Here is a 26,195-nt window from a genome sequence, read left to right on the forward strand (position 1 = left end):
TACAGTGAAGCAAAAGTTTTCTATTTGTCTCACAGTTTATGGATGTAAATACCCTCCAATTAAAGTTGATAGTTGAGCTTCAACCTTACAGTCATTGTTTCATTTCAAATTCAATATGCCAGTACAGAACCAAAATATTGTGTCATTGCCATAAGAATGACATACTTCACACTGAAGTTTTATACTTCTGTGTAGAGCGTCTGCTAAATGAATAAAATGTACAGTAAAAGTCTTTCAAGAGTTAAAAGAAGGATTTTAGCAGTGTCTTTGCCTCTCTCTATTCAGTGCCTAAAACTGTCTGACACCTCAAACAAGTCCATGCACCTTCACATGAATCTAGTAAACAAGAATATTGTGTAAGTGAGACTAGGCCCACAAAACAACAAATAAAGAGTGATAATATTATTATTACTGCAATATATAGCTTGGGGTACATTAATTCCTCCACAAAGCGATTCTTGTTGTTGAATTACCATCACAAGAGCAATGGATGTCTAAAGCCTTATTTTGTTATGAGAACCATATTTTTTACTTAGATTTCCTTTTCAGTCAATGCTACACTTTACTCATTACTAATTCTATCAAAAACACAGAGGGTATCTAGCAAAGACTGACCAAGAAGCAGAATGGTAAAGGATTTCAGATCATTCTCACATAACAGCTCAATCCAAATTACAGAGAAGATAACTGGCTCAGTTCAGTAATAGAAGATTATGCTAAAGAGATTAACCCTAATCGAGCCACCTAACAAGTAAGACGGAAAGAGAGAGTGAGATAAGAGACAGAACTATTTCCCGCATCGCGACCATCTATCATAACCTGGAATTTAAAAATTTATTTCTAGAGACAAATCTGTTTCAAAACGAAAATGTACCTATTCTGTAGGGTTTGTGTCTAAGCTGTTTGATATGTTTATATTTGCAGTTTTAAAGCAAGATAGCCTACATCTTATTCTGGAATACCTTCTTTTCTGGAGCACAGCTGAATTCTGTCGTGTGTAGGAGTGTGATTTGGGAAGCTGCTAGGTGCCAAACAGGACTCATTGGTGGGTGGTATATAATGTACATCTGGTGCATGATACAATGCATAATTTTTCTCTACTTGCCTAGACTCAGTCATTAACTCAGCTTTGGTGACTCCATCACGAGGGGAGAGTGGAGAGAGATCAATGTTAAGGGATGTTTGACTTACTGTAGGCAGAACCTCTAAAAGGCAAAATCCCGCTACTGTCAGTTTGTAAATACGAAGTACAATGGGAAGCAGTCACATTCAAGCAGTAAACCCCAGATCCAGACACAAACACATGTTGTGTTGAAGTGGAGCAGGAAGTTACAGCACACCAGCAATCAAAAATGGGAGTCAGGTGCTGAAAGTGAAAGGCTAAATGTGGGTCAACCTAGACAACAACAAAGGATCTTCATCAAATTTTTCTCTTACTTTAGGACGAGGCTTAATCCATTTGTGTCCTTCTATGAATTGGGAGAAGACCCTGCTGTTAAATAAAACCCATGAACTAAGGGAGAGACACAGTTGCCTGAGCTAGAAAAAAAGTCCATAGGTATTAGTTTTTTCTAAATTAAACATGTTTTTTCCTGAATTAAACATAAACACACAATAAGCCAGCCACTGATGCACACACAAAAACACAAAAACATCATCAGTCCATTTGCACCATAAACCACAATATTTAAAGGAATACATTTTAAATCATAGTTCTTTTCTTAACATTAAAAACCTTACATTAAAAGTAAATACATTTTCTATCTAAACACAATCGATTTAACTGATTAGCTAACTGCCGTTAAAAGATGTTTAACCATGTAAGCAAGTTAAATTGGACAAACGTCCTACGCATTATAAATATCCTCTTGCTAGTTAAAGTGATGTTTACTGTTTTAGAGGTGGTCCTTTCTGTTCTTAAGTCAATGACCCCAAGATTGTACCCAGGAAAGGGCAAGTTAAAGGGAAAGCAATAATGGCAAATCCAAAACAAGTTTATAATGAAAAATATTGATGAAGTTTATCAAACCCGCATTGAGAGAGCACGTAAACTATAGTATTTGAATGCTCATCACCATGTCAACCTGGGAAGAGAGATTTTTACAGTTAATTACCTTAGAAGATGGACACGGACAGTATTGAGGGCTTATACAAACAAACAAAAAATCACTGAACACAGTAAACTCCAGAAACAAGGAATGTGTAGGATAATCTCTCCTTACATTTGCCCCTTTAGAAGGTTCCATAAAATCCATTGAAAGTTGTATGTGAATACAGTAGGTTGCTAAGACTTCAGAAGGTTTTTCAAAATCAGATCAAATCATTCTACATAGTACTACATTGTTCTACATTTGGCTAATATTGTTAATATTTAGATAGAAATGCAATTCTTTAAAATGTACAGTGAGATTCAAGAAAGGACACTGTACAGGTAGCCCACATATCTTTCAATTTCATTGAATGAAAGGAGCTGTCCATCCAAGGAGGTGCTGAAAACCGACTTACTGAATAATAACGTCTATCAGACGCTTTTATCCAAAGTTCCATATAGTTGCGCATTTGAACCCACGACCTCTTGATCTGCAGTTAAATGCTCAGTCACTGCATGAGCTTCATATATCCGCCAAGGGGCTTGGCACCTCTTTTTGTTTGACTGATCATTAAGCAACACGTTTTGGTTGAGCTGTATGGCTGCTGCATGGGGTGATGTTACTTGTTCACATGAACTACAATATTGGACGACCCATAGTTGCTAGAGCCGAATAACTCAGAGGAACAGCAGAATTTCAGATGAACATTTTCCATTAAACTTATTTTAACCCACCCAAGCAAGGCGGGTTGCGGTGGTGCAACAGCAACGGCCACCCACTAATCTGAATCACCACCAAATGATATAACCTGTATACCATTTCGCTGATTTTGCCTTTGGTCAAGTTGCATTCATAATATTTGATCAGAGAAATGTTACGTTTAAAATGTAAATGGCTACTCGGGCAAGTAAATTAAGCATCATGGAAATGTGTAGAATTTATGTATAGCATTACCATACCGTTAGACAGGATGGGATAGTTTTGAAATCTCACCTACAGTAGCCACAACTCTCAGATACCCTAAGTAGGCTACATTCGAACCTGCCAAGTTAATGAAATAGCAAGACGCTGGCCTCTTTACTGCAAACGTATCATTACTAAGCAGCACCAGGAAGCAGCTGAGCTGAATATAAATGAATGACCACATGACGTATTCAGACATTAAAACCTAATCGCTTCAGGGGGCTACTGCTTAGAAGAAACAAAAATACCCAAATGCAGTGTGTCGCAGAACCGCAAAAACTATTCCCCTTTTCATGTACACCAGCCTATCTCTCTCTCTCTCTCTCTTTCTCGTTATCTCATCTTTCGCTAATTTTCTCTCGCTCTCTGTCTGTCTATCTCGCTCTCTCTCTCTCGCTCTATCTCTCTCTCTCTCTCTCTCTTACACACACACACACACACACACACACACATAGACACACATACACACACACACACGCAAAGAAAACGACTGCGCCGAAACAATTTTCATGAAAATGTAGCCTAAATGGTCTAACAAACACGCAGCGCTAACAGGGTGTAAGCAATGAAACAAACTAGTATTGTGAATCATTCCACTTTGTACCATGAATCAAGATGATTATTGAATGTATGACAGTGCCCGATTTGCCCCAAATTCCAAAGCCTAATATTAAGTACAAACAAATAAATAAATACTTACGCATTTTCTCGAAAGATTATGATTGAGATAAAAGGAGAAAAAACATCTAGGGGCCCGGTGCCTGTTGTTGAGACATGCTGTAAAGCAGAGACACAAATCTCACCCTTGCAAAGGTTTAGAGCGTGGAGAACGTTCATGTGCGTTGGATAGCTCTTGAAATAAAATAAAAAGACTTTTGAACGCGGTTAAAAAAGGAAAATTGAATTAAAAGAGTTGCGTGGAAGGCTATCGATGTGTCCTTAATTTCCGTGGTTCGGGTATTAAAAAACATGGGGTGTCGGTAGCCTATGACTTGGTATTCCAAAGGGGGGAAATCCTGCAGAGTTTCTCGGAGATCTCGCCAAAGGGCTTTTTCTTTCACATAGCCATTTCTTCTCAAACAGAACGTAGTGTTCTACTCAGGTCTTCACTTGATAGTTTTCCAGTGTAACATTGTACCCAGGATGCGTGAAGGAGATTTAAATATGTTAATATTATTGTCCTTTGGCTTCTTCAATAACCAACCAAAGAAACAGGCGACAAACGCCATGTAAGCACAGCCTATATTAGTTTATGATCGCTACTGCAGATGAGGTACTTGCTGTTAAAGTAAGGATCGCACAGGGAAAACGTTAGCCATTAAAATATGATAGATGTCGGTTTTCGTGTCCAAATAACGCCCACCCCTTTACAACCACGGAAATGTATTAAGGATGGAATCCATGCCACCAGAATCCTCTTCACCATTTCCAGAATTCCTAGATTTGGCTTTAGATTCATCCAGTTGTCTCTTCATGCATTTCAACATATCTCCATCTACTTGGTTAACATGAAAACATCTAACATTTAGGAAACCAATCGCACGAGGAAAGAACCTATCCACAAAAAAGCCACCAAAATGTGAATTTCTTTGCGTCGTAGTCCGGTGTCTTTATAACATAAGCGCACCTATAATAATGATCATGAATTCTGCATTGTCAGGAAAATGTGTGAGATCGTCGTGCAGTGGCAACAGGCAACACATTCATAATCTGTTCCTTCCTAACACGTCAATGAAGCACAGTCGCGCAGACACTTGGTGCAGTCCATGACTTGAATAGAGAGCACATGGAATTCATTAAATTGCATGGCCGTGGCGCACTGATCTAGAAAGCTTATACTTGCGCTTCTGTGGTACACAGACTGCATTACACTCTAACTTTCAAGCCCCCTTCCTGTCCATCGTACCGGACATCAATGCATGCATTAACAATAAATTAAATTAATAAATAACAATAAAACATAAACACATAAAGCTATGCCGAAAGGATGTATGGACGAGTAGCGTGTGTGCGTGTGTGTCTTCTTGATGAGGTAGACCATGGTTGCCACCTGCAGGTAGTCAAGTTTGTGTGCAGAATCATGTCTATGGCACAATTTGCACTCCTCGGCAAGGAATCTAGGTTGCTTTTTCATCGGTCATTCTAACTTGTGCAATTTGCCAGTTTGTGTTGCTTGGCTTTTTCATTGGCTAAGGTTGTGTTATGATAAATTAAGTTAATAGAAGGTTAGCCTTAGATTTAGCAGAGCAAAATTAAGTACCAAATAATTCATGTCCGTTTTGTTTCTACACCAAACCAAGTGTGTAACCACTCTACACCACTACCAAAATGTTTATCTGTTAAATAGTCAGTCTTTGAATGTATTGGGCAGGTGGTGTTTTATAATTATTACATCGTGTCTCCTGACAATGTTGTGTATCTTGCAATTGTTTATTAACCACAAGTTCAATCATTACATGTAGAAGCCTGGAATACCCATACATGTAAAGGTAAAAATACTGTTTTCCATTGCTGTACATTATGATGAGGAAAGTAATATTAATGGTGTAATGGTTACATAACTATGAAAGATTAGAACACTTTCATCTTCAGACACTGGGGATACATATTGATGTATTTTCTATAATCAGCATTTTATGCAGGCTTTGATGAAATATGAATTTTAATTTAGAGAGATGTCAGACTTTGCCAGCAGAAAATATATCTAAAAATATCGGTGCACAAAGGGAGGGTGGGGTGGGGGTCGGGGTCGGGGGGTGTATGCCATTCCGTTCCAATTGAGAGCTTCAGATAATAAATAGTTAGCATAATACATCCATGTACAGTTTGACACACACACACTCTAATGGTTATGTCAAAAAAAGCTTCTAATACAGTAATGTCTAAAATACTATTACTGACTATTGTAGTCTTCTGACACCTGTTAAGTGCGAATTTCATCAGGAATGTTGAAAAAAAGTATTCTCGCTTTCTATTCTCTTCCCAAACCCATCCAACCACCTTGTGTGGAATTTAAAAAATAATCTACACGGATTGTCAACATACAATGTGAGAAAATATTTGCCAACATTGATAGCAGCATGTGTTAAAAGTCAGTATAGAACATTTTCTTCTTGATAGTGGTCAGTTTTGAACCATTCTGTACCTCTAGGCTACTTAGAGATGTTGGACATGTTAGTGAGTTCTGAGTTTTACTGCAGAATTTATGCATGATGATACATGATGTCATAACAATTGTCAAAGACAATTATTTAGACGTCCCATCATAATGTTAAACACCCTGGGAATTAAATGCTTGTCAAATTAATTACACATTGGGAGGACGACTTAAGTGTTAACAACTCACAAAGGGAAAATTGCATGTTTTTGCTATTTTCTGTCGGTTATGCCCACAGCATTTGCGTTGTCAAAATGAATTTATCCTTGGCCTTGAATGAATTTTCTAATTTTTTTATTCCCAGCTTTCTTGCTCTTCATCTAACCTTTTTTCAGCCAATTGGGAACTTTGGATCAGCTATCTTGGCATGTTGCAGGCATGTTCAAGCCAAAAAAAAAGAAGAGTTGAGGATTAGAGAGGAAAGAATTTGAAGGATTTTCCAAAGCTACTAAGGCTGTTCTTCAATTATTTAAATCGCTGACGTCCCACAGCACTTGTTCTCTCTGGCTTGCTTAATATTTAAAATGGCCGCCCCCAAAGACGGATATGCAGAAGATGAGGCCAATGCACAGAGTAAAGGGTGAGTTGGCTTTATTCCTCACACCCAAACCCCAGCAGAGTATCAGTCTGACACTTTCAGTGTGACTCGGATCTGTTACTTTAAGGCAAGAGTATTTCAGTCACGTCTGGCCTAAATGTATTTACAGGATGAGAGAGATGGGATCTTATTTAACATTTTCAAGGTGATACAGAAGGAAGACCTTCTGGGCATCAAGGTTTCATGAAAGGGATGTTCTAAAAAACAATTGTTAGAAAAAAACCCTGTTCTATAGGTACATAAGACCATTGAAAGGATTCCGAAGAGTTTAAAACGTTCACATCTGTGCAAATGCAGTGCTGTAATCAATTTGACAGATTTTAGGACAGTCCAGAAATGTCTGTATGAGAGTTAAAAAGAGGGAGAAAAAAAAATGAAAATGAAAAGTGCCTCAGTCTCTAGAATGATGTTTTATATAATCACACACGTCCATGAAATATGTAAAGTCAGACCAATTATGAACCCACTTCTTCACTCCAACAAGTAGAATAGTCTTCATTTAACACTACCAAAGACTATTAAGGAAACAAATTTGGAATGCTATGGTACTCTGCTGCACAAAATGCACTTACTGTAAAAACGACGTTCTTGAAGAACTAATGGGTGACTATAATTTGGTGGTATTGCTTTTGGGTAACAGGACATTGTACAGATAAAGCATATTACTGGAAGAGGCAGCCAAACAATATAAAATACAAATGATGTACAGTTGCCTCTTACCATGCCATTATGGATACATTGGCTTGGAGTCAAATACCTTACCTTTCACCAATATTTAACTCCGACTGCCTTGTTTCTCCTAAATACATTATTTTGATTAATTACTCTCGGTCCTCATTGAATTTGAATAACTTCCAACAACTGTACTGAGTGGTGGTCATGTGACCTCCTGTACAGGCCCAGATTTCTGCAAAGAATGGTAATGAGCCTTGGTAGATGAAACATAGTGGATTTTACTATTATTTGTGCTTTTTGTAATTTTGTAGAATATCTCGTCTTGAATTTTCTTTTGATGTCACGTACATAGAATTGAGGGAGATGTTGGCTATGAGAAATAATGCCTAAAGCTAAAACAATGAGAGTAGAGAGATGAGACAATACGTTTTACCTTAGTGTTTCCTGTGAAGTTCCCATAACAATCGTAACTATAAAAGGTCTCAGTCTGTTTTGACACGTCTGTTCATTTGTCACCCTGCATCTAAAACATGTTGTGTGAAACATGACCTTAATGGGCTACTATATACATTGTAAATCTGATTCTACCAACTGGATTGCCTTCAGTGGTTGGTTTCTGCTTTCAAATGAGCATTTTCCTCTGCCAACAATTTGAGGTTTGGGGACTGACTAAAGATCATTCAAAGACCTCTCCACACAGATCAATACCATCCTCATGACCGACACCATCTCCTTAAGAGAGGAGTTAAGATTGATTGTCTTTAAGCACTTTGCTGGATGGAAAGAGGATGAGGAGACATCATAAAACGCCCACAAGCCTCTGTCTGATGCTCCACTGTCCACAGGCTAGTCAATCAATATGAGGATCAGCACAAATAAAGACTTGGCTAGAGTAAAAAACAGAAGAGCTCACAAAAAACCCCAACTAAGCTACAATCTGTATCTAGATATGTCCAGGCATCAATGTACACTGTGACTCATGATTCTACATGGTACACTTTTAGCTCTTATGTGCAGACAAAAGAAAATATGCGTACAAAGTCAAAATGTAATATTTCTAGATATGTTGAATTATTTGTGTAGGTTTCACAATGATACATTTTACAGCCATAGGCCAATATTTTTAGATCTCAAGGGCACCATAGACCTATAATTAAGTAGACCAAGCATCAAAGCTCTTTAAAGATGGCATCCAGTTTTTTTTCTTTGGAAAGTGTTCAGTGGTGTATCTAGGCTGGAAAAACCAAGATACAGTCAGCACCATGTTGAACACGTCTTGCGCAGTAGAGTGGCTCGCCGTGCTTCGGGCTTCGTGATAGGTCTATGCCATCTTGAACGTAAGCATCAAATCAGGGGTTAGTTTCCCCATTTCGGATGGGTTTAAAACTATTTTGAGCCAGGTTAAAGAACTGGATAGATTATGAATGCACACCTGTCATGGATTTTCCAAGCTTGGTAACACCTGTCTTCTGGCTGTATGTCAGAATTATTACCTTGGCCACCAAAATATATTGAAGCCAACGGGCTTGATATAAATCTTGGGTTCTATAGGTCTTTTGTGGTTTGATGTTGATCAATGAGATGTTTGATGTCTTGAAATTCATTACATGAAAGTGGCTACATGTAATGGAATTGGTGACATTGCCCACCATAATCTTTAAGGCATAAATAAACAAAAATGTCACAGACCATGAACTACAGTTGAATTTGTGGTTTAAGTCAACTGAATTCATGCTGAAGTATGATTTTGAAATACGTTTTCATCCAGTATGTCGGCCTATTGCTGTAAAATTACGCATTTCTTAGATTTATCACTGTCCTCCTGCCTTGTCTTATCTGTCCAGAGACAGAGATCAGTGTTTCTGATCATTTGAACTGTTCACCAGTCAGGCCCTGCTAGCTAGTTCTGTCCCTGTGGCGTGCTTGTAACTTGTACTTGGCAGGCACGCTGAAAGATACTGTGGGCTAGACAGAAGACGTGGCTAGACGCTGGGGGGTAGCATGAAGGGGGTGGTTTGTCATGGCAGTTTATTGCAGCGGAAAGTAGGGCGACAATGTGATCCAGAATAAAAGATTCAGTAACGAAGATATGTGGATATGGGAAGATTTCATTATTTTGACATAATATTGCCATAGAAAATGAAAATTATATACATTTCAAATTGTATTATGATGGAGACAATTTTATTCGGCTATGTATTTACCAAGTACAAGAAAAAACATACATGTAATAGTAAAGGTTCCTGAATCAAATAGTACTGAAAAATAATCCATTGCTTAACAAATTCACTTTCAGTACAACCTAAACTCACAGGTGTGCCAGGACTTTCCTTGATGGATAAGAATGACTACCATAAGCATCAAATGAATAAAATAAGAGCCAAATATAACACTGGTCTGATCCAGTGCTTCTAGTCCATCCCTTACAGTCAGAATGTAAGTGCAACCCCAGGATGCAGTGTATTTAGTCATAAAAAGGACAAATGCTTGAAGATGAACCAGAAGCCTATGGGGTCTCAGAGTGGCATATGGTTATCAATCATGTTTTGTCAGGCCAATTAATTAATGTGACTCTTAATAGTAGTGTAAGTCAAAGTAACTTTATTGTCAATCAGACCATGCAACAAGTACTTACACAGACAATCGAAATTGCATTTACCCATACTCCAAATGTGCATAATACAACATTTTAACATTTGACATAATAGTGGAAACAGACATCAACAGGTTAAAAAACAACATATACGATAAGAACAACATATAGGAATAAAGTGCAAAGTGCTGAATAGCCGCATGGATACAATATGTTATTTTGCATATGAAGTGCATAGTGCAGACATTGAACTTTGTAGAGTTAAAAAAAAGAAATAATTTAGCAGTCAGTTGGTCCTTAGTGGGTGTATGTGGCGCAGGAGCACCTGTTCATTAGATTTTTTATAGTAAATAGGTTACAGGGAGTCTAGGCACCTTAATACTACTGTGCAAGTTGTGCTAATCAATTCCTAACTAGTAAAACACACATTTTTAAGCAGTCATTTGAGCCATCTGTTCAGGGAACTCAAATCTCTGTGCACACTCCTGCACTTTCTTTTACATAAAAAAAACATCTGTCAATTTAGTGTCATACATTTCACTATCCAATTATTATTATTTTTTAACCTGCCCTCTTCTACAAATGTTTTGATTTCAAATGCCGATAAATAACTTACCTTTTCATAAATATAGTTGGTATTTTGAAATGCTCACCTTTGTTTTAGGTTACAAGCTATTCTGTATGCCAAAACCATGATCCCCAATGGGTGACCATTGAGCGGGAGTTGCCCAGAAGCCTAAATGAAACAAGTGTTTGTAGAAAGTGATACACAAGCCCTACAGACTCCACTGTTCTGGTCACATTGTCAGGTCAGATAAAATGCAATTTTCACAACCATGAACAAAATCATATGCAGCTTATATTCTTAAAGTTAACTAACTATAGATAACGTATCTTGCTAGCCACTAAATACTTAGTTCAAATTGTGCTAGGGGAAACCAGCCACCAGCTCAATGACTGGGTGAATAATTGCATGTCTACAGCTGATAGAGCAGTAATTTCCTTTTTGACCTATGGAGGGCAAACCACTTTGGGCCCAAAATGTACTCCCAAAGTGCTTTTAGTACCTGTCGGTTAAAATGACCTTTACTCATCTGCAGTTAAGGGCATTAATGCATTTCCAAAATCCGTGGCAAAAAAGCGTATTACATTGAACTACAGTAGATGTGGAAACATCCAATATCTACATAACTGTTTTTATGTTGAAGTGTGAAGTCGGGACTGTGGACGTAACATTTATTAACCCTTGTGCTGCCTTCGGGTCACATGACTCAAAGGTTCATAACTAACCTTCGTTGTGTTTACCCAATTTTACCCAATACAAAAACAAATAAAAATAATTTTCTTTTAACCTTTGCAATGTGGGGGGTCTGAGACAGCCCAACGGTTAAAAGAAAATACTTCACTTTGTTTTTGTGTTGTCGCAATACGACGGTGGGTCACAATGACTGATGGGTCAGAATGACCTGAAGATAACACAAGGGTTAAGAGTTAATCTGTGAATGTCCTACTGTAGAATATTTGAGGGAGGGTGGTACATATTAGGTTTCTGCATTAAACCATCAAGTCCTAGAGGATCTGTTGCTTGGCTGATACTGTGAGTTGTGTGATGTTTTACTGTTTATTGTAGGAGTACAATTATTCTAAGAAAATAGCATTATTTTATCAACAAAAAAAAATTATGCCGTTTTGCAGTGTAGTGATGCAGTGAGGCAATTCAAGTGCCGTTACATTGTTAAAGTATTAGTGTCAGTTCAAATGTTTTACTTGCCTAACTGTCAGTACTAAATTTAAAATGAACATTACTGACAGATCAACAAAGAATGTGCTGTGTGTGTTAAGAGTTGTGAAGATACTGTTTTAAGTGTCAATACTACCATTGAGCGTGTCACAAGGCTTTTATTTAACTTAAAAATCAAACACATTTACTTCATGATCAATAAAAAAAATATGGCTTAGCATTGAGTGTTCCTTTTCCCATGAGATGTGGATGCCACAACACTGGGGCATAACTCATTGTTTAAAAAGCTCTTAGGCTGTCACACATCTCTCTGTTGATTTATAAAGCTTAGCAAATTAACATTTTCTTTATTGCTCATCATCTGATCCACTGCATAATTACCAATGATCTGTGTTCGACAAGGGATCGCTAACAGTTTGGGTAATAAGCTTTGTATTATTTTAAAACACGAGCATCACGTGTACTTATAGTTCTTGAATAGAAAACACACAATGCATATCATTTAAAAGTGAAAATCCACCCAACCATGCAATACAGTTCCTTCTGGCAAACAACAATGGCACCACTACACTTTAACTTTTAAAAGTGTCTTAGTTCTGGGCTGGAAGAAAAGCACACGTAGCCTTTCTTCTGAACCAAAGATCTTGTCAATAACAGTTGGACCAAAGAAACCTGCTGACACAACTAGCATGAAAAAGTGTTGTAGTTGTCACACACCAATAGGAACAGTAAAAGGCAAATAAAGGACAAGCAGTTAGGCTACGTAATCATATGATACCAAACTTCCCAACCTAACAACCATAAATCTGCATTGCTTTACAAAGATCTATTAAAGCCCCAAATGTTTATCATGCACCAGTTATGTCTATCGTCAAACAATGTCAATCTCTTCAGAGGGGACCGCAGAAGGATCAAGTCCACACTGTTTCATTTGGACAGCGATGTCAAAAAGATAGTCGTAGCACTCACACCTGGAACAGACAAATCAGTCAGTTCAATCCCAGTATATTCAGAAATAACTGCCTTTTCAAATTCTTCAAAACAAAAAAACTAAACATTTATGTACAGTACAATACATAAGATGGTTAATGTGAGGACAATAATTCTCACATTGTCTTGGCTTTCTCCCAGGTTTCTCCCCACACGTAGACGCCATGACGACGGACCAGGACTGCACAAGCTTCAGGATATTCTTCCATTGCTAGTGCCATACGCTCCTTCAGGTCTTGCTCCTCTGGGGTATTCTCAATGATTGGCACTACCAGTGTGTCATTGTATCTGCCAATACACAGGCAATCAACAGTGAATTCATAGATTTATTTAACTCTTGTTGTTGATCAATGCAAAGTATCCCATGCTGACTAATATGTTCCAATACTATGGAAAACATGGACGGAATTTTTTAATTAAGATATTCATACAGAAATTTACATGAAAACAGAACACTACTTTTATTTTCATTGCCCAAATGAGGCAGTGTCATTTTTGTTTTACTTTTTAAAATGTATGTCTTAGACCTTTGCACAGATCTATACATTTTTTATATACAACCCTTCCTTTCCATCACAATAGGATATTTGTATCATTGTACCTCATACAACAGTTAGTACCGACCAACTAATTTGATTGGACACAAGGCATTCCATGAGTGATGATATATGGCAGTAAAAGCACTGGGCCTTTTACCTAAACGTGTATTTCTCCCGATTACATTACCGTTTTCCATCTATAAAAAAAAAAATAGTAAACACAATCTGCTTTTGTGAAACAAAAAAGTTTGTGTTGTTTTGCAGCAGCCCAGCAGAGTTGCAGAACTATTTGATGTGAGCCCAATAAATGATTAAATAATAAAAAATAATCTGTTGTCTAAACAGTTGTGTAAACTAGAATAACACTTAATGGTGCTAGTAGAACTGTTGTGTAAGAACAGTATCACACAAGGTTGTGGGTTATTTCTGAATAAAAGCACCACTTGATTATTGTCAGCACACGGCCTGCTGCCTCGGATCTACTACCGAATCACAGCCAGGCTTATTTCAAGTACGCACTCCCTCTCATGTGATATTGCTTAATTTAAAAGCAGCCTGAAGATGCCCACCTGTAGTTGGTGCCGGAGTTGCCCTTACGAATTCCCTTGATCATTTCCTGGTGAGTTATCCGGAATTCCTTGCCAGGATACAGCAATGTTGCCATGACAGCAGCCTTTGAGTGGGTGTGTATGACAGCCTGGGCCGCTGAGCATTAGAATACAGTACAGGAGCACATACAGTTTAAACATTTTACAGTGAAAAGCTGGGACACATTTTTGCATCATTCACATGATCTTTGCTTCAATGAAGCATACAGCTTTCATAACACAGTGAAGTAACTTATTTATCACACCAATTCGACTGGCCCAGACTGCTGTGTCCTTCACATTATTTTATTGTTTGGCATACATAGTATGCCTACATTGCTCTGGACTATTACATTTTCTCTACATACGTATTTGATCCTTGCAGGTGGGGGTCTCACCTCTCATTGTGTAGGCATTCATAAACAGAGGGGTGCATTGGCTCTTTCTCAGCTTTTTCCAGGCAGGAGGGGAACTGATGTCTCTTTCCGCCACATCACAAACAAACATGTCTTCTGGCTGCAGAGTCACATTTACACAGACACATAAACCATGTCCTGTCAAAATCGCACACACAAAAATAGTTAAACACTGAATTCTATCTATGTACACTAGCATAAAGCACCCACCTGTATTCTCTCCTTCTGGACCCCTGAAGGAGCAATGTAAATCTGGTCTCTGAAAGCAGTGACAGAGATGTAGTCGTAAATAAAAGGATACTCACAAAAAAAAATAAGTATTTCAATGTCGCTGTTATTCAATTGTAGTAACATGAAAATACTTAGTCCTACCCATGGCGCAAACTTATCCCTCCGCCTGTCCCGGTCACCCAGCCCAGCTGATAGAAGAGCCGACACAATTCTGGGATGAGCATCCGTGGATGTTCCTTATCCTGAAACATGAACCAAATATTTTCTAACATATAAACCCATGCTTCTAGACTAATGGATGTTGATAACAAGTTACTACTACATCTTGGTATGAGTTTGATAGCTGAGGCCATTACCTGGCATGGATCAGCATGACTCTCTCCATTGCTTGTGTCACATAGCGAAGACATTTCCGTTGTAGGTATTGCCTGGATATTGCTTGTTCTCCCTGGCAACATAGCCATTACAATTACACACATGACATGTGTATATACCAAGTAAATAACATTTACATTTGCATTTGATACATTGTGAGGACATTGTCCAGTCTTACCTTGGACTAATATCGCAAGAACATTGCACTCGACATCTAGGAGCTACAACGTTATTAAAGTGAATGAATCGTCATACTTGTGCGACAGAATCATTCTGTGATGCTGTTCAAACGTTTATGGCAGTGTCACCTACTGGACTGGACCGTGATAGCAGCATTTAGGCCAACTTCAGAACTTGCAGGGATGGTTTAGCCAAAAATCTTAAATACAAAAGTGTCCTCTTACCTGTAGTGCTATTAATCTATCGAGAGAGTTTTTAATGTATCGGCCTGTAGACCTACTGCCTTCTCTCGAATATGTTGGACCTACGGCCCTTAGCTTGTGGAGCTCAAAGCGTCCTAATAGTTTGCCTAATTTGATAAACTCAACAGCAATGTCTCTTTCCAGAAATATTTATCTGATTTTTCGAGCAAATCTACAGACCTTGTTATGAGCAAAAGTTCAGTCTAAAAAAGTTTCTAGTCTACTCTTTTGGTGTGTTCATTTTTTCAATAATTATCTGTGATTTGGCTATCAAAACATTCCTTTAGGTCACAGGCCTAATTCCACATTCACCTGCATCTAATACTGAAGGACAGAGTCTGATATCTGAGGGTATAGACAACAATACCCAGAAAGTAGACGCTAGCTGAGTAGGCCAGCAGGGGGCACAAGAAGAATTCCTGTCCAAAAACAAGCCAAGGGAAAATATCTCTTCAGATGAGTACACACAGAAAGAATGAGGTATCTGCGTTTCTACAGTTATTCCTTTGGAGGAGCTTTCCTGGAAATTGAATTGGAATATGCTGCAGATGAAAGACAAAACATGTTAAAACACTATATCGTGATGTGAAAGTTAAGTCTTTGAAAAACTGATTTTTGGACTGTTTGTCACGTTGAAACTTATGGGTTAAGGATGGGCATTTGTTTACCATGCCTTTCGTTGTACTGTACTTGTACTTGTTCAATAAAGTTGAATATAATCTAAATCTAAAGACTACATAATTTTTAATTAAAAATACTTCGAGAACACCGAACTTAAACTTAAATTAGGGTGTCCCCCATAATGAGAAAACTTAATGTAATTGGTAATTATTAGGCTATTATTGTTTTTTGTTCACTTGATGAACGGTGAACTATTTTCGTTTGCGTCTATCCCTTGTTTATTGTGTAGAAATCACTGTGAGAATCATAATCATACAGTTTTCATCAGTATCTAAATGGTGTTTGGAGAAAAAAAATCCCCAAACAAGTGTTTTGATTTACTTTTGTTGTCTACATTTATGGATACAAACATTTATTTGACGGTCAAGGTCGACCTTGAAAGCGAGGTCGAGATGTACTAAAATAAGAGAATTTTAGGTATTCTTGTGATTTTGCTTCGAAGGTGATTGATGAAAGATATTATTTATATAGTAAGTTTGTTTGCAATATTCATTTATTTGTATATTTAGCAAAAGCTGTTATAGTTCATCCAGTCTTAAAACTATGCAAATTATGTTTTGATACTCAGTATCCTATTTCACAACACCCCCTGGTGAAGTAAAGACACATTCATCTCACCAATAAACATTTATTGCTTTGATAGTTACATGTATACAAGAAGTAGTAAAATACATGTCCATTTGTCTTAATAAAATAAATATCATTTTTTGTTTAGCTTTCATTCCCATCCACATTCACACAGTCAAACATATAACTAAAGCGAAATTACAATTGAAGAGGTCAGACAACAGTGAGGACAACCATTTTATACAATCTTGGACCAATATGTGCATTGAATCAAAAACAGATACGAAATAGACAAGTAGGATTATCTAAATTTACATTTTAAAATAAGTATTCATATAAAAATGAAAAGAGGAAAAAGACATACTAAGAAAGATGTAACAAAAAATTTGTTCTAAATTAACTCCTGATATCTACGGTAGATTTTGAAGATGCATGTCAAGATTTAAGTTAAGACTCAAGTATGTTTCATAACTGAAATGGTTGCTTTGCATTCTGAGATTCAGCTAAAAAACGTAGACATAGCTGCTGGTATTTTTGCCAGGCACCTTGTCTTGCTTTAGCTCTGAGAATATTACACAAGTTAATTTGACTTTATCCTCTAACAAAAGTTAACAATGATCAAATAACGCCACCCAGTTCACAGTAGACATGTGAAAAACGGTTCTCTTTTCAGTATGTCTGTCAACAACACTGCTGATTAAATTCGGTATAAACATTATCTAGCTTTCTGAAAAAAGACAAAACAATGGGATATGAATATATGAAATGTAAATGTATATGAAACTAGTTGATCACTATCCAAAATAAAAGGTCTAGCAACATCACTCTAAATTGGTTATATGGTGTTCCTACTGTACAGTATCTTATTCAAAAACCTGAACAGAGGTTATGATAGCAAAAAGTGACAAAAATTGCCAGAATTCTATACATTTCATATGTACTTGTTCTAGAATATGTATACAAAGTGCAAGGAGGCACTTTAATTGTGGAATTATAAGATGGTGCAAAATTACTAAATGTTTTGGTTTCTATCTCAATGATTTTTACAGACTACTTGTGTTGAATTCAGCAGTCTGTAATGACCCTCCCCAGCATTCACTGCAAGGTCAAATTTTTTGTTGCGCAATCTTATTGGTCCAGACCCAAGTGAATGTACGATGCACTGCTGTACACATATTCCAGTGGCAGATTGATCCTGTCCTTAATGGCAAGCTACTCCTGGTGTCTTTACATTTAGCATGTCGACACTGCATATACAGTAGGTTCTGGGAATAATTCACAACCTTTTCAACAAGGATGGCCCAGCCTTCCTCATAGATTGTGCCACTAGTATTTTGCTGGAGTTGATACTGGACTTTCTCTTGCTCAGAACTACATTTCTAACAATATGGAAAATGTTGTTGTAAATCAACATTGTCATAATCATCACATTAACTGCAGTTTGCAGTTGACATCTTCAAGGCAAGGTTGTTCATTTAGCAAATAAATAAACAATTTGAAAGAAAACACACAGCATGGATAGAGTGCACTGAACTGCAGAGTAACAAGCTTGAACCCTGTGTATGAACCCTGTATTCTCTGTCTCTCTCAGTTTGTACGTCGGTCTATTTACTCTCTATTTGATCCCTCTGTCTCTCTCTCGCTCTTGCTCTCTCTCACACACAAATATCCACAAACAAATTAATATACACACTTGGACAGAGATGAACAGACATATACATATACAGACAACAAAAAATAGATTAATACACATGGTTGGTGTATTTGTGCTGTTGTATAGGACTGAATCCAACAATTGTACCTGCCTCTACACGTTTCTCCTAATACCCCTTCCTGCTTTGACCGCTGTCTATAAATATGCTGCCGCATTTAGAGAAGAACTCCACCCCTCTTTAGAAGGTTAAGTCTAGAGGTAAGCTCTAGTGCTAGTGGCTTGAGCATGTGTACCGACACCAGAGTTTAATCCTTAAAGTCAAAACAGTCAAAGGTATTGAAGCATTTGTTTCCTTATTAACCTGCATTTCTCTCATTCTGTCACTAGGGGTTCCATTTAGTTTATTTGTCAGCTTCCCTTTACTAACCCTGCTGATTTTTCACAATTTCAGAACCTGTTTGCTGCTAATGCTCATGTGTACTGAAGGGCAGTGCACTCCTGAAACTATTAAGGTTGTAACATATTTCCCATGTTCTTGTCTGTCTTGGGAATTCCCAGAGTATGCATTACCAAGGCTTTCAAAGTTATTTCAGACTTAGTGCTATTAAAAGGCAGCAAGTTTTGAAGGTGTCAAAGCCACTCTGGAAAGCATGGATGAATTAAGTTGATAACCAATTAATAATAAACAATTATGGAACATTTGATAAGATGATTGAAGATGCCGTGGATCCACATAACTTGGACTAAAAAATAAATGAGCAATGTTTACCTGACAGAGTAGAAATTATTAGTATACTTAAGTCCTTGTACAGTAGAAACTTAGAAACCTATCTCATGAGCACATATTGTATTTTCTGATCTGCAACCAAATCAAAACAGATCCTTTAATAGAAAAAACAACAGCAGAAAATACATCACTAATCTGTGTATATCAGAGAGCATGCAGCATTGAATAAGGCTCACAATACAGCCATCTGAAGGGATCTTTCTCACAGCATAGTGCCTGGTAAGCACTATTTCTATAATATATATCATGGATATTACTCATAAATCAGTTGGGACAAAAGTATCAACCATAACGCGTTATGGTACAGTAGGTTCTCTGGCCAGACAACTGAAAACAGAATGTCGGACCCATACTGAGCTGTGTACTAGTTCAGTTCACTCTGACTTTTGATTTATCGTGTTTGTTTTGTCGGCAGAGAGAAAAGCTTGTGGAACTCAGGGTAAGGCGGAGCAGGGTCTTGATCTACTTTACTCGCGTTTCCATGGTTCCTCCTCAACAAGAGAGAAATCTGCAGCGTTGCCATTTCTGCCCATGGTTACCTGAAAGCAATTACCAGGGACATCTAACTTTGGGACCAAGGCACAGTCATATATAAACTGTCAGGGGTTGGGAGCAGAGAAACCAATGTGTCAATACTTTTTGGCCATCTATTTACTGTGAATCTGAAGATTTTAAAACTAAAAGATGTGAATACTCTCTGTATACTGTCAGTAGACACTGTAAGTATCTTGGATTTTGATTTCAATGCAATTAATTAGAGACAGGAAAATATCAAAACAATGATAGTTTTTTTGTTTTCTATGTTGGCCATGTATGTTATGGATTCTCTGCCCAACAAAATACTAAATAACTGATCAAATTAAAAAGATTTTGGAAAAAATGTAAAGCACACCAGAAAGCAACTGATTACCACTATATATCCGACAACAACAGTTGTCACATACAGGCAAAGCACATGGATTTAAATAATAAGGAATAAATGCTCTGAAAATGAGAGCATTGTTGTTTTAATATTGTGGTGTAATGTGTTAAAGATGGCTGCCATAAATGACTATTGAAGGATTTAATAGGCATTTTTGGTTATTTTGGATAAAATATAATGAAATAGCAGTCTTCGTGAACACCCCTAAACCTATAAAAAACTTGCCCAACATTTTTATTTAATTATTTTGATTGGGCTGCCACAAATACATGTCCAATTAAGAAAATCGTCACACCCCTTTTCTTTTGACCATCGAAGACATATCACAGCATAACACATAGCAATGCTTTATAAAAGACAAAATAGGTTCCTTAAATACACCTTAGGCAAACTCCATAAGGATACAATATCTAAAAAGGTAAAGAAAAGTACTCTCATAAGGAAGTTTTTAGATGTTATGTGGTGATGGTAATATGGTCTTCACACCAAAATATTGATAAGATTTGGAAATAAATAACTTATTTAAGGAAAACGACTTGATAAAAACTGCTTTTTCATTACAGGTGAATGAGGAATAAATGTAAACATATTTATTCAGCTTGTTCACCTTTAACATTGTTTGCTCCAAAATATCCTTTTAAATATTTATTTTTAAATTTAACAACAACACGACACAACACAGACTGGAAACAGGGGGGATTTTTCTACATGCACGTCTCTATATCCGTAAAGGTAAAATGTACCTTGCAGTCGTCTAGCAGGACGGAGTTGTGGTTTGTAGCATAAACACACTGGTTGGTGTTGTTTTCATAGAAGGATTGTGTTTTTGACATCTCAAATTCATCTACTCGGGCCTGCTGGGCATCAAACATGTCAAGCTCATCCTTGGAGAGGTAGTACACGATTCCTGCTCCATACGAGTCCCCAACAACATTGACAGAGGTACGGAACCGATCCCTGAATGTTTCGGGAGGGAAAGACAAAGAAACAAGAGCCATTAGGTAAATCTTTCAGTTGAAAATACTTCTGAAATTAGGGAATGATGCAGTTTTATGTGTGTCTCTCTGTTTGCATGTGTACACTGGGCATTGTACTCACAGCAGCCAGTCGACAGCTACCAATAGACTAATATCTTGGGTTGGTAGCCCAACAGCAGTTAGGATCAGAAGCATTGTTACCAGTCCAGCACTGGGGATACTGGCAGCTCCCACACTGGCCAAAGTGGCAGTCAGACTACAGTTGGGATCACAGAACATAGTTTATTCCACTTAGTACTAGGACCTTCGAAAAGTATCCAGATACGAGGGTTAAAAGATTAAAAGCAAGACATAATGCTAGAAGAAGCATGTTCACATTGTTACCTTGAGAAAGGTTATTTTGTCAAAGATTCTACAACAGTGTTTGTTTTTGGGCATGTGAATTCAGACCTTTTTAATTATAATATACTTAAAACATTTCAAAATGAAGTGTCATGTTGGAGACATACCTGACAGTAATAATTTGTCCCCAATCCAGATGGATGCCATTCATTTGGGCAATGAAGATGGCTGCCACAGCCTCGTATAGCGCAGTGCCATCCATGTTGATGGTGGCACCCACAGGGAGCACAAATCGTGTCACTCTCTTGTCAATGCCCAAGTTCTCCTCCAGGCATCGGAAAGTGACAGGGAGGGTTCCAGCGCTAAGAGAAAACACATGCAAATGAAGAGATGAGAAAACATAATTACAAATTAATTAAGAATCTAACACAAATCTAACACAAAATTAAATAATACTAAATTAAATAAACACAACAATATTATTGATATGATAAAATCTTAAATATATTGCAATAAAAGAGTATTGTAGGTCAAATTAACAAAATAAACAAATGAATACCATCACAGATAAATCTTGACAGAACAAACTTAACATTTTAGTTACGTTTTTGTAAAGTTTTTGAAAAATGTCTTGTACTGTATGTTTCAGAAACTGAATTACGCTTAGAATGGCATTATATTTATACATATAAATGTACTTAAAATATAATTTACTCTGTTTATTAAAATGAAGAAAAAAAATACCAAAAGCAGTTGTCAAACAACTTTGGTGGAGTGGACCATGAATTCATCTGAAAGGGATTTTCTTCAACTTTGAGTTTGAGTCAGAACAGAACTAATTTAGTATTTTTGTTTTAATATTGTTTTAAGTAAGTATCACAGGTTTCAGTAAAGCGGTTCTGTCGAAAGTAGACCAAATGTGACTTGCACATTCTTTGGTCCTCAAAGCATCACATGGTCTCTCATTATGTAGGATAAAGCCTAATGATAATGTTCCTCCAGGTGGCTCACCAGGTAAAGCGTGCACCATGTAGGCTAAGGCCTTAATGCAGGTGTTTGATTCCAGCCTGAGGTATGTCCTGCATGTTCTTCCCTCTCTCTCTTCCTTACATTTCCTGTCACTATCACAATAAAGCAGAAATGTCTAAAATATATATCTTTAAAATGATAAAAATGATTTGTACTGTGTAAATTATGTTATAATCTATGGTTGCCACTTCTGAATACTTCAGTATTGATTCAGTAATTGATTCAGATGACAGTGTTATCAAGGTTATAATACAAACTTTAAGCTACTCACTAATTTGTCAATGATTTTTTAGCACTTTTGGATACAGGGAATGATATACATAACAATTATTTTTGTCAGACCCATTTACTTTTTTACTTCTTCATTCTCTGACTATCCATTGCAATACTATTCATCCTATCATAATAGTTCTGGACTGACCAACAAGCTTTGGTTTTTCAATAACATTTTGAGGAGACTCTTGTACCTGGATGCAGTTCCAAGCGCAGTGACCCAAGCCTGGAAGATGCCCATGAAGAAGGTGAAGGGATTTTGCCGAACAATGACAAAATATATTAAAGGTAGAAAGATGCCACCGTGAATGAGGAGACCCACTATTACTGTGACCATATACATCCCCAGTTGTCTAGCAACCACTTCCAGGTCATTAATCGAGATGATCTTCCCACAGATGAGACATGCGATACCAATTGGTGAATACCTGGAGTTTGGGCATTGGATTGAGTTGGGTTAGGATTAGGTTTTGGGACAGAGAGGGTAGTGTTTTTGTAATGTTATGTAGATTAATAGTTTCAGTTAGGTAAGTAGTAGGGTCAAAATAAATGGATGATAATGTTAGGGTCAAGGGCAAGAGGTCAGGAGAGTGAGAAAAAAGAGAGAATACAAACATAGGTTAGTAGGAAAATAGGTTATTGATTTAATTGAGGTGAGGATTTCATTTTTAGGTTATTTTAAGTTGGCTATACAGTTTGTTAGGACCTACCACATGATCATGCCAACAAGCCTCATAACAATCTCGTTGAGGACATTGAAGAATTCCAACATGAGTTTGGCCTTCTCTCCCATTCTTCCCATGCTAATTCCAAAAGCGATGAAAAATCCAATAAGACCTACAATTCCAGATAAGAATCAATTATGAAATTGTCCCTGAACCAAAACTCATGATTTCTGGTGGCATCTTACGCAAGCACCAGTAAGGTTTTATTTGTATGTCTACATATAAAAATAATGGTCCAGAACAAGTTGAAGTGACTTGAGATTGGCCCTCTCCGAGAGTTAATTTACAAAAAAAAATATCCTTGTACTGTAAGATTTTCTCGCAAATTACTAAATTAGGAAATGTAATTGTACCAACCTAGAACATTCATCCCACTCTTGAACTGAAGGGACTTTTTGATGGTGAACTGTGGTGGTGCTTTAGTCCTGTTGGTGGGCACCAGGGTTTTTGTGCTGACCGTCTGGATCTAAGGTGAGAAACAGATATTACATCGATATTATGTGCCATAGTTTCAGTGTACGTGAATTTGTAAAACAATTATGGATGCTTCTTACCTGCTGGAAGCAGGCTTGCACAAGGTTTTCTGGGAATAGATTGCGGATTAGATCAAAGAAGGCATCCAAGCTGGAAACGTCATCGTTCTTCTTTCCCTGACCAAGGTTAGCCTTTAATTTAGGGTTCCCTGGGTGAATGACCAGCACCAAGATTACTCCCAGGACAGCAGCAATCACTGTTGTGGACATGTAGTACACCATGGCCCTTGTGCCCAAACGACCACTGGATTTGGCGTCAAGACCAGCCAGTCCTGTAGAAGAGTCCAGTTTTATTTACCAAATAATCAATAAATACACTGATTTGTTACAATTAATGTTGTATAAAGAATCTGAATAGCAAGTATATGCAATAGTAAGATTTTAAGGGTAATAAAATGTCATGGGAACAAAACAGCCTATACATCTGTTGCCATATGATCCTATGACCACCCTCGGTTCTTTCAACTGCACTCACCTGTAACCAGGCTAGAAACAACTAGCGGTAAGATGAGCATCTTCAACATTCTCATCAGGATGTCTCCTGGGAATGCAATAACCATGATGACATCAGGGGGGAGCGGCGAAATGTACCGCAGCAGCATTCCTGATATGGAGCCCAGGCACACACCTAAAAAATATAGATGAACACAAACGGACCATTATTCCCCTACAAAGTACACAAAGTAACACAGATACATAATAATGAAAACGATCTGTCTCCATTATTATGGTAATAAACTAGGGTTTAGATTTTATTTTTTATCAAACTGACAGCAAATCTATTGGACTGTACAGACAATTCATTAGTTCCCAATTGACTGTATTGGGAAAGACGAAAGCAGGAGTCAGTAATAAAACAATGTGTGAGCCACTTCTGATCCTCCAAGACTTCAATGGCCTAAAGGCTTCTAAAAACCATCACTTTGCTTGTGATCAATAACTGAACATAAGTGTGACCATTGGGTAATTAACTGCCAGGATTTCAACTGCAAATTTTGTACAATTGCACAAAATTGTTTTGATTGTTCTGTAAACAGCCAAAATCCATCCATTAAAGCAAAAACTGCAATCAGCAGCAATCAGTGGATGCTACAGTAGCAATGGCAAGGAATTGTTATAACCTTTTAACTATTAGAAATGTAAACATGTCCCTAATATTTAAATTATCTATTTATACAATCATTTTCATATTAAATTAAATTGAGAAAACTTACCAAGGATGGTGAGGGTAAGAACCATGTTCTTCATAATTTTATCACATATTCCCCAACACATAGGTTCAGGAGGATCCACCATGGGTTCCAAATGGCTTTCATGCATTCTGACCTCCACTTGCTTCTGCATTGTGTTGGCACTGAAAGAAAGAGAGAGTTATGATGAATTTTGAATTTGTTTATAGCCTCACTGTCATCACACAATATCAAACATATGTCTTGCAGGATAACTGTTTATTAACTGCTAAAACATTTAAGTATTCCTATTCATTTTAGTAAGTGGAAAACATGCACAATTATTTTTTTTAAAGCTGACCAGCCAAAAATAGGATCACTTGCTACTTGTTACCATTTTCACTTTGCTACTATTTAACAATATTATCATGTCTGCTGGTACTTAAAATACATGGGAAATTAGAGAGTTAAATTATGACGTCACCACATCCCCATTGTCCTTTCTTCGCATTCCATCACATGGACTAAAAAACATTTGTTTGTTTGTGCACGTGTATACAGGTAATATTTAATCACTCAAAATTGCAAGTGTGTTTATGTGTGCGCCAAATGTCTGTGGACAGTTAGAGACTTAAGCTTATCCAGGAGGATCACCTCCTGAGCTGGTCTGAGGACACAGCAATTCACCAGTGATGGAGCTTCTCAGTAATCTTGTTCCTATGAGATCGCAGACCTCACTTTCAGGTCATCCCCTCATCTCACACTTCTGCCCATCCTTTCATCGGTCAGCCTGATCACGTCAGCACAGCAAGTCTCTTGGCTTTGTTGTGGTCTGGCTTAAAAGCTCTCTGACTTAACCTTCCACCCCACAGCTCTTTAAATCCTTTAACAAGTGTAACCTGGTGATGTTAGGTAACTCAACATCTTCCTGCCATTTGGACACAAATGTGTGCTTCATGTGTGTTGGAATTGTATCAAAGATCATGTGACATGCCTGGGCCTACAACAGTAAGAAGACTGTCATATTCTCATGGCTCTGATTCTAAGCACACACCTTTAAATAGATTGCTATTGTAATAGAGACTTGAGAGGTTTGAGAAGGAATGACCCATGTTTAATCATCTTTGAATTATATTTGCACAACTGTCATCTCTTTTTT

At 37.4% G+C, this 26,195-nt stretch overlaps 2 protein-coding genes across 2 annotated transcripts; both read right to left on the reverse strand.

Annotated features, from left to right (window-relative positions):
* Window positions 1–11,955: 11,955 nt before the first annotated feature.
* apip (APAF1 interacting protein) lies at window positions 11,956–15,253 on the reverse strand. The gene is made up of 8 exons (XM_067249052.1): window positions 15,134–15,253; window positions 14,937–15,028; window positions 14,722–14,822; window positions 14,560–14,608; window positions 14,332–14,449; window positions 13,916–14,051; window positions 12,928–13,095; window positions 11,956–12,788 (listed from the first exon to the last, which is right to left on the reverse strand). The coding sequence occupies exons 2-8, from the start codon at window positions 14,988–14,990 to the stop codon at window positions 12,689–12,691; spliced, it is 726 nt and encodes a 241-aa protein (XP_067105153.1). The 5' UTR covers window positions 14,991–15,028; window positions 15,134–15,253; the 3' UTR covers window positions 11,956–12,688.
* Window positions 15,254–19,533: 4,280 nt separating this feature from the next.
* Window positions 19,534–25,211, reverse strand: LOC136955182 (excitatory amino acid transporter 2-like). The gene is made up of 10 exons (XM_067248813.1): window positions 25,082–25,211; window positions 24,343–24,495; window positions 23,889–24,139; window positions 23,692–23,800; window positions 23,320–23,446; window positions 22,804–23,037; window positions 21,475–21,669; window positions 21,087–21,221; window positions 20,732–20,945; window positions 19,534–19,605 (listed from the first exon to the last, which is right to left on the reverse strand). The coding sequence occupies exons 1-10, from the start codon at window positions 25,209–25,211 to the stop codon at window positions 19,534–19,536; spliced, it is 1,620 nt and encodes a 539-aa protein (XP_067104914.1).
* Between the last annotated feature and the right edge of the window lie 984 nt (window positions 25,212–26,195).

This window comes from Osmerus mordax, chromosome 13 (genome assembly GCF_038355195.1).
Source record: "Osmerus mordax isolate fOsmMor3 chromosome 13, fOsmMor3.pri, whole genome shotgun sequence".
NCBI lineage: Eukaryota > Metazoa > Chordata > Actinopteri > Osmeriformes > Osmeridae > Osmerus > Osmerus mordax.